At 44.9% G+C, this 17,465-nt stretch overlaps 1 protein-coding gene across 4 annotated transcripts in view; it reads right to left on the bottom strand.

Annotated features, from left to right (window-relative positions):
- Positions 1-17,243, bottom strand: part of LOC119445496 (uncharacterized) — a 47,970-nt gene extending 30,727 nt beyond the window's left edge. Inside the window, exons 1-2 of one of the 4 annotated variants that reach the window (XR_007465917.1) lie at positions 16,702-17,243; positions 12,711-15,827 (exon numbers count right to left, since the gene is read on the bottom strand). Coding sequence is in view for 3 of the 4 variants with exons in the window: in XM_049663340.1 (XP_049519297.1) it covers positions 12,711-12,923; positions 16,702-16,756 (268 nt within the window). In the remaining variant the exon portion in view is untranslated. The remainder of the gene's footprint in view (positions 1-12,710; positions 15,828-16,701) is intronic. The other 3 variants (XM_049663339.1, XM_037709774.2, XM_049663340.1) reach the window with 3 other exon arrangements.
- Between the last annotated feature and the right edge of the window lie 222 nt (positions 17,244-17,465).

Here is a 17,465-nt window from a genome sequence, read left to right on the forward strand (position 1 = left end):
ACGGCTAAGCAAACACTTGCTTCACCTTGGCTGGGGAGAGGGAAGGCAATGCGGTTGCATGCTGCGGCGAGCCTCCGCCCTACGCATGCGTGTGATACGAGGAAGTTGCATGGCTCGGCGACGCACAGCTGGGCCAGGTTTTCTGTCGGCACGAAACGGACTTACGAAAAGCTTAACAGCTCCGCTGTAAAAGCTGTTTTAGCTTTATTATTACACAAAAGCATCTTTTGTTGAATTTTGAGGACTTATTCTTGGTTGTATAATTATATGAATTGTAAAGGTATCAGCTGGCAGCTAAAGTTGGAGGACAGATGACAAGATTCTCGCTCGCTTTAGAACAACTTGTCTGTTCTTGCTTTTCTTCACTTGATTCTGCATTGTAGGTGAGTAAACTTTATTGAGAGATGTAATATGGATGAATGAAAGCCTTTTATGTAGATTTTATTTTCAGCACGCATTATTTGTGTAGCCATAGCCACGTTTTACACGAAGCCTTGTTCAACACCAGCCAACACAAGCCTCGCAGACACATATCCCGTCCTTCCTATGATGACACAGCACCGTCTATGGGAAGAAACTCCCATAGACAGTGGCGGCAGATTACCCTGTAGGTGTTATAGTGAGAAACTCTGTGGTAGTGCCAATCTCCGAGACACACTTGCGCAGTGTACACCCCACATTCAAAATAGTAACCAAAACTTTAGAAAAAGAAAAAGTGAAAAAGAAAACAGATTTTACATTAAATGATTATGACGATAGTACTGACCGGAAAAAGAAAAAATGCAGTCCTCTGGAGCGTTTTGTCACCCAAGGAAGAGCAGGCATGGCCTCCGAGACTGGAGGATGATGCGTGCTCGCCATTAGGTTTATTCGATTCAGCCAAGTTTTTCTGCACCTCCTGCACTTATTAACGGTGCACTGCACCTAGGGCGTCGATTCCCCGAGGTGCAGCACTGCACCCTGCACCGCCGTGCTCGATTGCACTGGGTGCAGGGCAAGGTGCTGCCCCGGTGCAGTGCACCCTTGAACCTTGCAGCGAGTAGGTGCAGCCCTGCACACCATAACTGGCACCACCAGCACCTTTTCATTTGTGGTGCTATGTACCTTTTATGAATCAAACAAACCTATTGATAGCGTGCACCTCCCAATCTTGAAGGCTATAGAGCGGGCCGCTAGAAGCCAAGCCAGCGAAAAATCCAACATGGCGGCCTCCAAGATCGTGTAGCGTAGCTCGAAACGAGCAATTCAGTCCAGGAAAATCGAACTTCGGGACCTAAATTCGTCCAAAAAATCGATTGTGAAAATGCATTAGCTCAATGGCTACCCTGACAGTGCATTTTTGAAGTCCGGAATATCCAGCAAGTCCGAATTTTTGGAGTCAAGCATCCACGCGCCCGCTTTAGCAGCGGTTATCGATTCCGTGAACATCGTCCGCAGCTTTTTTGAGGGCAGCAGCTTTTTTGAGGGGAGCATATGCTACGTGTTGTGAGCCAGCTGGAAGAACATGGCACTTGGGGTGGTGAACTACCGTGCCAAGCAATTCCGCATCAGTGATTACTTAAGTAATCATTCTCGGACATGGAAAATAAAGGCGATTTCTTTGTGCGGCAAGTTCTTGCTTGTTTTTTTTTTCTTCCTTTCAGTTAAATCAAAAATCCACTTAATTCGGAGAATTTTCGTGGCCGGGCGGCCTTCGAATTATCGAGGTTTTACTGTATTTATCTGGAAGGTAGAATTAAAAGAGGCACAGAAATGTCCAAACAAGCCATTGTTTCATATGACAATATTGATAAAATTCAAACATTTCTCTGAATCCAATGCCCACCCTGTTTTGTGGGTTCGAAGTATAAAACAATGTTCACTAATATCTGACATGCACCCAATTTTTTGACAAGAAATATGTAACATGAGGAAGCATGGTACATTCTGGCAATAAAAAAAGATGAAACTGTCACACTTTACCGTCACAGATTGGCAATTTATTCACATTCAATGTCCACTGTCAACCTCCGTGCAATCCACAGCGTTTCACATTCCATGTTTATTGAATGACCCTGTACTCATCATGAACAGGATGGTAATATACAAGCGTATTTTATTTGGCTCTCAAGTTCGTCATGCAACCCGAAACTCCGACACAGCAACAACCTGATGGGGTTTTGTTGCTGCTAGATTTGCCCCCCCCCCCCCCCCCCCGCCATTAAATATCTTCTCTTTTCAATGAGCTTTCGTAATGAAAGTGGCACATTGTCACTGCCAGCCTATATGAAAACTTGTTTTGTAGATACCGAATTTACTTGCATAATGAACGCACTTTCTTTCCCGATAAATATGCGCAAAGTTGGGGGTGCGATCATTATGTGAGATAATATTTTTAGCAATTTTTTTTCTGCGGCCCCCTCTAAAGAAGTCGGAGTTTCGCCTGAAAGGCAAACCATTGATAGTGATAGCAAATGCGTAGACAGCTATACGAAGTACGGACAGCAGTTTTATCGGTCATATAAATTTGCAGTGATGCTACTGCGGCCTTATGATTTGGAGCAATTTTTGGAGCATCAGAAATTTCATTTTGGAGCACTTTGGAGCAGGCAATTTGGAGCAGCTTGGAGCAGCTGATTCTTCACATCCTGAAGTATTTCAAAAAAGCGAGTTTCAATTTACATTCAATTACCTGAATAATTCTTATGTTCTCACGAGAAGCTTCGTAAACATTTCCATCCATTGCAAACCTCGTGGAGAAAAAAATGCACTTGTGTGCATGCGACACACAGACACAAATTGATATCATTTCGTATATTGCTAGTTTTCCCAGATGTCATCGGTAATATCCAGAAACAGAAATGATGGACACATTGGCGGCACGCAGTTATTATAACCACGTCATGCTGCGCTTCAAACAAGCTACTAGCTGCGTTTCCGTTGTAGATAACGTCCGCCGATGAATCGCCAATTAACCTTGAAGCCGCGAGCCTCGGCAGAAACCGCACTTTGCCGTCGAGCCGCCTTGCAAGGCAGACGCCGCGTCGGCGCCGTGCGTGGCACAGCAAAAGTCACTGGAATCTGGAATTTTGAAAGTACCGCAACCGCCGGAGCGAGCGCAGGCAACACTGCGCGGAAAAGACGAGCAGCTCTTCCTCGGGTTTTCTAGGCTTCTTTCTAGGAAATCCACAAACCAAACCGCATTTCGTTTAGCTAGATACGATGTAAATTACAAGTACAGCAGCCGACGGATTTTTCGGACTCCAAAAATTCGGACTTGTTGGATATTCCGGACTTCATAGATGTACCGGCAGGATTCCCATAGAGCTAATGCATTTTCGCGAGCGATTTTTCGGACGAATCTAGGAGCCAATGTTCGGTTTTCCGGACTAAATCGCTCGCTCCAAGCCACGCTACCCGATCTTGGAGGCCGCCGTGTTGGATTTTCCGCTGGCTTGGCTTCCAGTGCCCCCCTGTATAGCCTTTAAGATCAGTAGACGCACGCTATCCCCTCGTCTCCAAGGCCATGCCCGCTCTTCCTTGGCCGACAAAATGTTCTAAAAAACTGCACTTGCTTTTCTTTTTTCTTTTTTTTGTTCTGCTCGTACGCTGTGTGCGGGTGAAAGCTTGCGAGGGTCAGCCAGCAACCGCAATTTATTCTCATGCACGCGAGAGAGGAAGGCGGCCGGAGGCGCGCGCGGACTTCGTTCGCTCACGGGGCACGGGGAGAAGGCGGTGGAGACGGTGGGGAGTTGCATTCTGCTCTTGCGGCTGCCGACGGAGCTGCCGCGCAGGCACCGTATCTCGAAAGCGATCTGCTATGTGGCCGAAGTGTGCGCCCGCGACACGGTGTAAGATATATCTTACGCCGTGGCCCGCGATCTGCGATGGGTACAAAGGCCGTGCGCCGAGTGCCACTAGCTTCGTATGCGCCGTTTTTTTTTTCCGACGTTCGCGTTGAAGCGAGAGAATAGACAGCGTGAAGGTCAATATGCCCGCAGTCATCGAGCGAAATGTGTTCATGTAACCTGTGCGCGCGTGACACTGTGCTTATTTAGTTAGTAAGCGCATATTTACAACCTTATACGGCCGATAAAACTAACATCCTTACTTGGTATCGCTGTCTATTAATTGGCTATCGCAATCGATGCTCCCGCCTTTTGGGCGAAAGTGCGACATTTTTCTTAAGCCGCTCTAAGCCTCAATTTTTTTCTCCTGGGGGGGGGCGAGTTTTTCGGACTGTTCGGTTTTTCGGACTGCTCGATTTTTCAGTCCGCGCGAAGTCTGGAAAATCGGTCGGCTACTGTACTCGGAAAGTGAAGCATTCAACTGTGCGCCACCCGTTCTAAATGCAAAGCGATCCCGATGCTTGTGTGTCACACAATATTTTTTTTTTTCGGATGACTAGGTATCAAGCGCTGCCACAAAATTGTTTATACGCGTGGATATTAGACAGTTTTAGTTACACGCACGTAGAGGCTTTGCGTACGTAGAGCTTCTACGTGTAAGCAGTCCGCATGCGCAGAACGTAGCGGCCGCACGCTGCTCTCACGGACGTACGTGAGATTCAATTTTTTACGTGCGTTTATTGCGCACGTAGACAGCTTCGCGCGGGGGTTTCGCGAGACCACGAACAAGCGATAGCGTGCTGAGCGCGTGCAGAGGGCTTGCATGGAAACACGGCGACAGGATGACTGGTCATCTATTTCATTCCATGTCAACGATGACAGCAGATAACGCTTGCACAACACACTTCCGGGCATTGCGCAGACGATGACCAGCACGCATCAATGCACATCACTGGCTTTGCTGAAATACGCATCTTGAATTGAATTGTTCATATTTCCCGATAGATGTAGCTACGTGGTGCGTCGCGTACGTGTAGCTAAAAGCGTTTCAGATGGCGTGCACGTAGGGTACGTAGACTGTTAACGTTTGCGTACGTGAAGTCTCCACGTACGTGTAAATAAAACTGTCCTTTCTAACGTGGCTGCTGATTTAACCGCGCAAGAAATGTTTCATACAGATCTATTTCTACGAAAATAAACTGTCCCTGACTGCACTACAAGAAAAGGTATGCTAAAACAGAATTAACCAGGTCATGTTCGTGTTGTTTTAAACAACACACGAGAAAATCTATATTTTAATTTTCAACATTAACAGGTCGATCGATCTTTATTGCAGTGGTTTTCTCACTACACTTTGTTATTTTTGACACAGCCGCCCGTATTCCGTCGCTCTTCGAGCCACATTTTGCTCGGTTCTGCATATTCATGAGCATCTCCTCGCTTTGTTTACTCAAGGCAAACCGCAGTCTTCAAAGCAAATGCGCGAAGAAGCTTTTCCATCACATTGTGGCATTTAGGGAGTTCGATGAAATACCGCAAGGAGCTTCTCAGCTTTGCGATATCAACAAGTTCACCAAGTGGGAGTGAACTTGTCGCTCTTTATCCGGTGCAGCCAGAGATAGCACGGCGCTTGCTGTCGCTCTTTCCGCTTAACTGGTATCGCGAAAAGCGCTTTCCCGGACTCCCGGCGGTTGCTGCACCCGAACGTGCAGCACCCGGGCATTTCCTTTCGTTTTGTTTTAAGTCTACGAAAGTTACATATACACTAAATTATACAAAATGCAAAATCTGACCTCGTTGATGACTCGTACGCGCGGCGTGTGCGAGCGATGTCTGTCTGCTTATCTCCTCCGGCGCAGCTTAGATCCGCCATCTATAGTGGAAAGTGAACACCTGACGGCAACTGACCAATCGGCGGCGCGGCGCCGATTGGTCAGCTTTCTCGTCTCCTGTTTGCAGCTAAGGTTGCAACTAAGGCTCGCCCTATCGTCACGTTGAACGTTTTAATTCCCCGGTGGTGCAATTGGCGATAGACGTCGTCAAATCCGAGACTGTTTGGTGCAGTTTGGCACAGTTAGGCGCAATTTTCGTCGATTGTATCAGGATGGCGCAGTAAATCCCAATTGGCGCACTTTGGCGCAGTTGGCGCAGGAGTGGAATCACTGAATTTGTAAACTTTCGCTTACTAACCAAATTAACAAGCATGGTGTCACACGCACAGGCAAACATGAACATATCACACTCGATGACTGCGGACACTCCCTGTCAAAACGTTGGCGTGAGGAACTGCAGCAGCAACAGCGAGAGAATTGACCTTCATGCTGCTTATCGCTTCCACGCAAACTGAGCGGCGAGAATGGAGCCCGCACAAAGTTATAAGCTGCCTTCGCACCTAAACTTATCCTCCGACGCAGATCGCATTTAAGATAGAGCGTGCGCGGCTGCGCAATACGCAGTTGCTGCGCCGCCCCCCTTCCCCGGCACCATTGCGTGCGACAAAATACTGTGCGTTCCCTCCTCACTTTTCTTCCTTGAACGCGGAGATTGAGCCGCAATTGTGGGCGCCGACGGCAAAAATGCGCCTGGAGTGTCCATATAATTGCTATTGCAATAAAAGTAGGAGACACGCAGTACGATTCGGCGTCTGACACAATTGCACCTGCCGGACGCCATACCAGACGCCGAACTGTACCGTGTCTCTTCTACTTCACGGCAGAAAGTTAAGCGTGCAATCATTATGCAAGGAAAAGAAAAAAAACACCTGATTGTAAAAGTGGAGGATGCATTCATTACGTGAATAAATATGGTACAGGCGAACCCGTTTCTAATGAATTCGATAGTTCCGCCACACGAAGTCGTTGTATCAGTAGTTTCTTATACAGTCGAATCCCTCTACAACGAATGCCGCTACAATGAAATTTTCGCCACAACAAAGATTTTACGATTCCCCATCAGCTGCCCATGGAAAGTAATCCAAAAAAGTCTCTCCATAACGAAGGCATTTTATTCGGTATTTCCGCTTCAACAAACTTTTCGAGAACGAAACTTGGACTCAATTGAAGTTGGAACTGCCAAGCAGTCAAATTAGAAGGCCCTTCCAAAGCTGTGACGATCGTATGTCCGCTTGAACGAGGTTTTCGCGAACGAAATCAAGTTCAAAGTACAGATTTACGCCACTGCAATTCATAGCCATGCGTGGTCATCACGCGCCTGTGCGAGACCACAAGGAATCACCACAGTCGCTGCCGTTTTCTGTGGTGTGTGTCCGGTCAGAATGGCTATGCCAACGAAGAAGCGTAAATTTCTCTCTCTCTCGAGAAGGCACGTATGATCGCCGAGGCAGAAGGTGGAAGGAAAAAATTTCGCAGTTGCGCTCGAAAGGTGAAGCACAAATTGCAATAGCAGATTAGTAGACAGCTATACGAACTAAGGATCGTAGTTTTATCGGCCGTATAAATTTGTAAACATTCGCTTACGAACTAAATTACCAAGCACGGTGTCACGCGTGCACAGGTAAACAAGAAAACATCGCGCTCGATGACCGCGGAAACTCGGTGTCAACAGCGAGCGAATTGACCTCCGTGCTGTCTCTCGCTTCAACGCGAACTAAACATCGAAAGCACAGCGCACACAACTCTACCGGCACTAGCTGCACTTTGCCCTCATCGCAGATCGCTTTGAAGATGAGGCCCGCCCTGGCGTGCACTTTGTGCATGGCGCAGATTGCTTTCAAGATACGGGGGCTGCGCCACAAGCCACTGTTGTCAACATATGCAAACGTCTCGTCGTCTGGGGAAAATGACAACCCGCTAGACACACCGACTCCGGCGACTGCTTTGAAAGTAATGGATCCTTTTGACCTCGTCTTAAAAGTTATCAGAGCCCACGACAATGACATTGCGATAGCTTTTTTAACGGGCTGTGAGACTCGCGTAACGGATTTGCTTGCTGTGAAGCGTAAGAAATCCAGGCTGACCGACTTAAATAAAACTTCCGGTAAGCGCAAGCTTGCCAAGTTTGCCAACTTTGTCATAAATATGCAGTGAAATTGTGATAATTCAAACAGCTTCATGGCTAAGGTGCATGTGCCGCAAAATGAGTGTTTCGTGGTCGGCTGGGCAAGCGCGTTGGGTAGGGCGTCGGCCTCATTGTACGAAAAATGCTGTAACAGCGGCACAAAATGCATTCTCTCGTGAAGCTGACACTTTATTGACCGCCTTCGATACATCTGAACCTTTGCCTCCACGCCATTGCGAAGATTTCCTGGACGATGGTTTCGGTTTTGTTCGCGGCTTTGCCGTTTGGCGTACGTATATACATACTAATTTCGCGTCAACAAAGTTCCTCCACAACGAAATTTTTCGCGTGTCCTGTGAATTTCGTTGTAGTGGGACTCGACTGTATGTGGACTTGCCCTTCAAAATGCACAAAAATTAACGCGACTGAAGCTGGCTGCAGCAGTTACGATTCAACACCCCTATGGTCTGAAAATGATATTTTTAGTATCTTACTTTTTGTTCCCGGCACTTTCCTGCATCTAGCTCTATGTCTTCGTTAAAATCACTATCTGAAGAACGAAATGTGGCATTGCAGCTCTTTCAAAATGGAGACCGGCAAGTTCCGATCACGTGCCATTTCGAAACTACAAGCACAGCTGCCGCCAATTTTTCTTCGAAAGCTTGTTATGTATTTTACTATTAGCGGGACACGAGTGGATTCTGAATGATAGCAAAGCATTCTAGTTGGCTGGAACTGCTGCAGCATGTCGACATTTTGCAAAGGCCTTGCCGTTATGTCTGCAGCGCCAGCCACGCACACACCGCGATGTTACGTTTTGCTATGTTGCTGCAGTCGAAAAAGTACGAAGTTCGAAAGTCTAAAACACCATTGTGATGTTTATCGGCAACGACATAAACGTAGCGTCGAAGAACCGCGATCTCCCGACTCTAAACGAGAGTGCCGCTATCGTGACCTCCAAGATTACACACGCTATACCGCACGGAGAACTGTGCAAGAACGAAAGTGCCGCCATCGTGGCCTCTGCAATAGCGCGTGCCGATGCTATGCAGAGACTACGGCCGTCGTTCTGCCTCGCCCTGAAGCATGCTGGAGACACGCCTTGAAAGCATGGTCGAAAGCAAGTGACCTTCCTCGCGGATTCTGAAATCCGCGCGCGGCGCTTGCTCATCCCAGCAGTCGCATCTTCGTTGCTGTTGGACTGGAGTGGGGGTTGCGCTGCCATGCTTCGGAACTTCGCGTGTGCCCTCCTTTTACCTCGACCAGTTTTGTAGTGTTCATTACACCAGTATGCCACTTTGAAAACGTCCATTATATCTGGGCCCAGTTTCAATAGGCAGGGTCTGAAAATCGTGAATGCCGTTAAATGTGGTCACTATAACCGATAAATTGTACTGTATTATTGATGACAATGGTGATACTGCTTGGCCCAAGAGTAGGCTGTTGCCAATGCTGCTAACATGGTTGCAGTTTCATATCCAATTCTTAATGTGCAGGTAATTTTGAAGCCACTCTTTATACATACATATCAATGTGTGGGCACTGGCTGGGACCAGTGGTTGGAATCGAATTAACCAAAAAATCTAATTAACCAGAGTTGAATTGCCAGAAGTTTGCTGCAACATGTTGATGCTGTTTTGCATTGACTTTGATAAGTTAGTTGATAAACACTCTAGTTGAATGTGTGAAACTTCGTTCCTGACTGGGAAAGACTTGAGCAGATTTATTCAGGGGCCATAAGCCCCCTGAATAAACTAACCGTAGCAGCAGTCCTCCTCTCCTGGCCTCTCACTCTCGTCGCAGATGTGTTTTTTTGCCATTCATCCTCTCAGTTTGCTCTTTGAAAACACGGCGATTGCGTCGAATAGTACGCCGTTCGTCACAATCGAAGGAACCACAATCACCGCAATCAGCGGGCTGCGCCTTGCAATCAAGAGCAACTGTCACAGCACAGGCGCAAGTCAAAACCACAAACTCCGAAAACAAAAGGTGCAGCAGGCAGTGTGAAAACACCTGCATGCTTATTTCCACAGAAACAGCGCAAGCGCAATCATGTGACTACGCTCTCCTACAGACAAGGAGGTGCGCTAAGCCCTGGACCTCCTCCCCTGCCCTCGCTCGTTACCTCAAGCAGCACGCCAAACGAATGTTGCTACCTTTAGCTTTATTCAGGGAGCTTATCCTGCACACTGCACTCTGGAGCGTGTGCTTCGATGGTATTTTTGCGGCTCAAATTTTTCATGCGAAAAGACATGTGCAAGTAAATACTGCCTCGGCCAACATTTTAATTTTTTTTCATTCTTTTGCTAGATTTACCAGCCATTACAGGCTCCAAGTACACGCTTGAAATGGCTGAAAACTTCGTTAAAGCCATGTCAGAAAATTACTTACTTAAATGAAGAAAATGAATACAGCGTTTTCAATGCAACTAAGATCAGGAAATGAAAACTGTTCATTACATCACGGATATCATTAAGTCGAGGTTCATTATACAGAGGTTTCACTGTAATCGGGGTTGTGTACAGTGTAGAGAGATGCGCTATGTACTTTATTGGTAAAAAAAAACAAAAAAAAAACATGGTCGTGCACACCAGAATAGTGTAGCCCAAATATCAGAAATAAAAGACAATCATGTGTTGAACATCATGCACTATTCCATTAAGAGGTCTGTACTTCTGAGATACCTATGAGCCGACATTATATGTACAGGTTTTATTTTGTCATTTATTGTTTCATTACGGAGCACTGATTCACACTACATAGTCAAAACTCGCCCACGCTACCTGGCCCACTGCAAGAAGCATCTCCAGGAACGAGCCCAATAATGCTTCACATTAATAAACAGGGGTAAAATAGTGCAATTGCATGAGTGGTAACAGTCAAATGATATCAAAAGCAGTTCATAGTATCAATTTCTTACATACGCGGGAACAGTGTTTGCTTTCGCATAAACAAAAAGATAAGATTAAAACTTCAACTGATTGTTAATTTTGTTTGCAAAGATAATCAAGAGCCAGCTTTTCAAACTTCTCATTTTAGCTTCAGACAGAATGGCTTGGATCCATGTCTAATCCAAGTGTATGCGGCTACAACATATTATATTAATCCTACTTGTCCTCAACAATCAAGCAGTGCTACATGCAGAGACAAGGCAACAAAACTGCCAACAAATGCAAAGAGTCCTCACACAAAATGAAAAAAAAAAAAAAAAAAGGGACGAATGCGTTCACCAAACTAGGTCATAGCAAAGCAGCCTCATAAACTAGGATCCCTTGGCTGTATAGGCACCTGCTGAGGTTTGTTATTGCCAGATATTTCATCCAGATTCTTTTAGCAAACTTGTTTACTCAAAAGATATGTTTCTGTATAATCACGCAGATCCCAATCACTGTGGGATGCAGTGTTAGCAGAACTTTGGTAAATTAGCAACACGAAATGGTGCATCTCAGTAATAGACGCACTGCAGACTTGTCCAGAAATTGCACGCTGCAACCATCACCCAAGGTGTGGAAGAAATACAGCATATCGCCACCACTGAGCTTTTCGCCTTCGGATGCGAATAAGCTATCGCATGGGTGCACGCGTGTTTATTGGAAACTGGCACACGCACTAATCGTCTCAAAGAACCACTTTTTGTTGTAACAAGAGAAGCATGCATTCTGCTGTAGCTTGTTGGTTAGAGCAGTGGGCTCTTGTGCTGGAATACTGAGGTTTGATCCCCCCCACTGTCAGACATGAATTTTGAAAATTTTCTACGTGAGCGATTCGTCAAGACATCAGCAGCAAGCCAGCAAAGTCTGGGAGGATCTCACCAACTTTTTGGGGAGGGTTTTGCCTTGAGCGCACACCTTTTGTGGCATACAAGTGCACTTTATTAATGATCATTTACCTTTAAACACAGAATACAAGCAGTACTAACTTGAAACAGCAAAGAATGACAAAAATAGATTGCTTTTAGGTCACAGAGACTTAATCAGCAGCTTTGATGCGGCCAATTAATTTCGACTGCTTCAGGTACTTGTCAGAATAAACCTTTTTGAAGCAAGTGCCTCTTTCACTAGCAAGAACGTGGCACAGGGTATCAACGCAATTCCTTTTTTGTGTGCACTTTCTCGCAATCCTGTGCTGCCCCATCTTGCAACTTTGAAATACTTTTCAGGAACAGGACTTATGCAACATTCTTGAAATAATCGAATGAGCTCAAATTCATAAACGTCACACAAAACTCCGGACAGTTGGCAAGTATAAAAACAAAGGAACAAAGTACGGACAAGACCTGCAGAATCTGACAATGTCAACCGAATTTCGGGAAGCTAGTAACAGAACACAAAGGATAAGGAATGGTGAAAGACATGACGCGGGCACCCGCATCGCGTCAGTCATTAACTTTGGTGCACTTTGGCGCAAAATCGTGTTTTCTATCAGGATGGCACAAGAAATCTTATTTGGTGCAGGAGTGGGAGCACTGCGTCCTATGTAGTCTCGCAAGCAAAGCACAAGGTCAATTCTGAAAGTGATGGTATTGGTCACACATAAACGAAGAGCATGAAAAGCCATGAAGCTTTAATCTATGCACCATGCACCAACACATGGTGCTGAAATGCACCATCTGTTGGACTTTTCCGAGTATGCCAGCTACTGCAACGTCACAAATGAGACAATGTTACGTGAAACCCCACGAAACATGTAATGGAACAGGCGAGCAGTTGCAGCACTAGTGTGCTTGTGCAGCTTTTTTTAAGTGCGAATTAAATGAGCGTCGTCAGCAGTCCGCTAGGACTGTGACTGATGGTGTCCCAACCCACAGCCATTTCTTTTGCAAAGTACCAACCGACACCACCAGGGTGAGGAGAAAGATGGACATACCGTAGACAATGGAGCTCTTGTGTGCGGTCTTCGCTTGAAGGCCAGCAGGCGGCATTGAGGACCCGGTGACATTGGCAGCTGCTTGTGCCAGCAGCTCTTGGAGAGCACCGGGCCTGTCAGCTCGCAGGGCATCAGCAGCTCCATCGTGCACAACCGCAGGAGGACGCCAGGGAGGCACAGTGTCGGGCTGTTCCAGCTTGATCAGCACTAAGCCTAACAAAGAGCGGATCCATCAGCTAAATTAGTCAAGCTTACTTCAAGACGTGTGGTAGGGGTTATCGGTACAGGGTAGGAACCTATCACAACAGGAGGTTCCCGAGTTTAGAAAATACAGAGGGGGACCTTCTCTAACTACAAAGATGGGTTAATGAGAAAAATTGAGAGGAAGTAGTAAGAAATGTGCAGACATGTGAATGGGCATACAAACAGTAACCAATGAAGCAGATTAGACATACAATATGTAACTTGGCACATAGACTAATGCTAAATATACTCAGCAGTAATCAAAGTATACACACGTTAACAAGCACAGAGATACAACTCAAGGTACTGTCCTGAAAGAAACATCAGCTGCACCAAATAAAGCAAAAGTGCAAATGGAAAGGTTGCAAGATTAATCACCAACCTTATGCTGGTAAAAGGGGATATGGGGCTCGAAAGGTAAGGAAATAAGAAAAGAGAGGAACAATGACACGCTGTAGTCAGTTTGTCTCATGCATCTGTTGCCTCTAAATGATGGGAATCTAATTATAAAAAATGACACTGAAAGCTATGTGCTTCCGAAGTATAGCCAACTATCTAATTGACAAGTAGTTATGTGGTAATTAACAAAATGTCGTGGCACCACTCTGTGTTTAAAATTACTCTTTTTCTTACTGTGCAAGCTGCAATTCCTGGTGGTTCTATTTTTTTATCCTTTTATCTTGAGAATTACTAGCCACAACATAGACTCGTCATAAATCAAGGTGTAGCTGAATTCATGTTTTGAGTGAAGGTGAAGAAGCAACAAAAGAACTTTAGAAAATCTTCGTAAAATTTCAAAGAAGCATAGAAAAAAAAGGACAAGCAAAACAATAATACATATACAATTCCACTGAAAAGCACGGCATAAAAATGAAATACAAATCTTTAAGATTCCACATATGCACTTACTCATTCTTATATGTGTAAGTTAGACTATGCTTAGGAAGATTTAGTCGATTTTGATGCACTGATGTTACCCTGGGCAATTCCCACTCTATATGTGGGAATAAGCTCCTTAACGAAGATGTACAGATGTAAACTGCTAAACGTGCAGAAAAATTTGTTTCAACACACAGCATAGCTTCTGGTTCCTTTTGTTTCACAATAATTTAGCATTTGAAGCAGCGACTAAAAGCAGGGAATGCCCACAACCCTTCTCAAGCTCGACCAAATGCTTTTATAGGTAACCTCCATTCTTAAAACAAGCCAAGCTATTCAGACACCTAACCAGGTAGCACTGCTGAAACTTCTGCACATTCCATATAGCATGCTTAATAAAGAATACAACTGTTTGCACAGTCTATGCTGAAACAGTAAAATATGAAACTGCCAGCTTGCTCCAGCAGATGCTCAAATTGAAAGCAACAATGAGCTAGTGTCACACAACAAGCACACAACAAGTCACAACAACAGTCAAAAGTCACACAAGTAGAATTTTGCACTGCACTTTGAATACACACTGGTGGAACCGTGATGAATAAATGTAACCCAGTTGGAGCACAAAAGAGGTGCAAAACATTTGATACAGAAAATAACACAAAACTTGAATGCCTGCACCGAACATGGATCAGTGTTCGAGGCCATGACAAAAACAGCATAATAGTCACAGCTGAAAACTGGGCAACCTGACATATTCTACACAACCACTGTCATTCGACTGTTATGCAGCAAAATAAGCCAAAGTGAATGGCTCTTCAATGTTCAGTTAAAATTGCAACATGAACTGGAGACGAACTTAAGTCTTACATGCTGTTGAAATTTTATTTTCACAACACCTCAAGGTGGCAAAAATTAACAAATACAACTAAAATTAAAAGTGCAGCTTCAAAGTAAACAGTGGAAGGCTTTTCTTGTTAAAGAATGCTGAAATTAATGTTGTATGCCAATACGTCAAAAAGTAATCGTTAACTATTTTCTAAAGCGCACTAAGGAAAGAGTTACCAAACATTGTAACATAGTGGCGATAACACATACATTTTGATGACCGAATCCTGTTAACACCACAATGATTGGCAGTGGTATATTATTGCTTTTATTTTTAAACCTGCAATAATATTTTGCAGTGTTGGCAGAGATACATTATAGTGCCACAGCTTTAAACAAGTACCAGCAGCCACCCCAAACACAAATAGTTTTGAGGTAAATAATATCTTCTATTTCATAAGGATAAAATGAAAAAGAAAGCCGCAGGCATTGCCATTATATCACGTTTAAGTGGACATCTGCAATGTCCCATGACCATAAAAAAAGACACAGGATAAAGAAATATTGCAAGGAGTGAAAATTTACGACACACGTGATTGTAAAAAAAATGGAGGGCATAAACAAAGGGACATAACTGTACTAAAGGACACTGGCAAAGTAGAATGACAACAAATGGAACAGATAAATAAATAATTGAACAATCTTGATATGCTAGTCTTGTGGAGAGTTAATGTTGATGTCATTAGGCATATGACGCTGGCCTTCTCTTTAACACGTTCCCATCAAGTTGACGTCTTAGTGTCAACAACCGAGAAATTTGGGCCTGTCGGTATACCATGTCAACACATCACAGTTAGGCGCAGTTATAGATGAGTCAAATCGGAACGAGCAGCAAAACAAGAAATATGGTGAGAAAACTGCTATACTGAAAGCATGAGACACGTACACTGATAAAACAGAACTAGATATTCATAACAAGCCGTACAGAAAAGGTAAATTTCAAACAGAGCACATTTGCTTGCTCAGGCGAGCAACAAAGAGCTATCATGTGTCATCTGTAATTCACACACAAGGCACTGCAGCTTCGCAATGACAAAAATAAACTGTTATATGGCACAAGGTGCGAAGAAGTCAGATTTCAGGTGCAATATCTCTCTGCAAGGCGCCACACTGTAAAAAAAGAAAGGAAAAAGTTTATATCCGATATACAATTTAAACAAACAATTTCTCTCCTCTTGTCCTGCACTTCCCCAGCTCCCATACCATGCAGCGAAGCACTTCATTTTTTGGGAGGGGACGTCACTTTATCACACGAGCGATTAACTTTGGCAATCATGTGTTATACATAATAGAAAATCAGGGATATTGATAAAGTGTGAAACCCTTCAGACATGCAAGTCAAACAAGAAAGAATGACAACCTTCCTATTTAACTGCTACAATCATAAATGCCACCCATTCCGTTTTCCAAATAACATTACTTTCAAGTAACCCCCCCCCCCCCCCCTTTTTTTTTATGGCAGCAAGACATCCATACCCTCTGACAAAAGTTTAAAGGAGACAGCATCTGAACATCAACTTCAATAAACTTGGTCAACAACGTTTTCATGTAAACAAATGCGACTTTCAAATTTTAGCGATATACAATTCACTTTACGTTAGGGCCAAGCGCTGTAGACGCTAAACGTTTAACGTCTAAACCGTAGCTCGGCATCTGCAAAAACACTGAATACCGGTGTCTCACGGGCACTTTCGATCGCGATCGAGCCAGATATGGACCGAATTTATCGACCGCGATTGGCTACCTCCCGCACCTTGCGCAAACGAGCAAATTCGATCCTGACCGGGCGGAACCACGATCGAAAGTGGTCATGCAGGCTGAAACATGGACATACAGTGCTGAAAGCAGCTTTGCAGATTGAGCTAGCTCTTGCGAACAATACGCTGCTTCATTCTTGAGCAAGCTGAATACGCAAATTGCGTGCAAATTCAGACCTCTCAAGGAATGCGATCCACCGCAAGCTTTCGGCGCCGACAGTACTTACACTTGGCGGTGCACAATCGCTTATTGCAGCCACGTATTTTTTTTTCTCTCTTCATCAGTATTCAACAACCAAAGTCAACGCTGGCACAAACAATATCACGCGCACCCTCACACAAAGTTCCGAGATATGAGCGAAAACAAAAGCGCCAACGCTACACAACACAAACGCTGCTATCACACCAGAAATCAGATATGCCCGGGGGGTTGTGGCGCGCTGAATAAAGTAATAAATTCACTGGGTATCGCAGCCGGCGTAATCTGGGGCGCCAAGCTTGACCATATGCCGCCCCATATTTCGTAACGAAGCGCGCTTTTCCATCGGTGTCCTCTGCTACGGTCGCACAATGTGGTTCCGGCGTCTTCAGTCATTCTGTCCGCGTCTTCCTAGCTTCGGCGTGGACACAAGCATTGCTGCACGGAGTCGCATAATGCATAACTTTGAACACCAAAAACGAAAAAAAGAAATTAATGCCAGGAGGAAGACGCGAAACTTTCCTACAAGCTCGAGAACTTGCTGGGAACGGCATGGTAACGCTTTCAATGTTATGGGCGACGCTATTGCGTGAAGTCTAATTTCGACGGCAATGGGAGAAACATTCGCAAATCTACCGCAGCGCCAAAAGCGGCAAAAAGTGGCTTTTGATGATCAGGGACCGGTCCAAATTCAATAGCCTTCGAGATTACAATTTGGCACTCGGAGGGAGCCATCGGTGCCACCACTGCAAGCTCGGTTCTTGCTCAAATTTCGCACAAAGACCACGTTTT

This window comes from Dermacentor silvarum, chromosome 3, assembly GCF_013339745.2.
Source record: "Dermacentor silvarum isolate Dsil-2018 chromosome 3, BIME_Dsil_1.4, whole genome shotgun sequence".
Lineage (NCBI taxonomy): Eukaryota > Metazoa > Arthropoda > Arachnida > Ixodida > Ixodidae > Dermacentor > Dermacentor silvarum.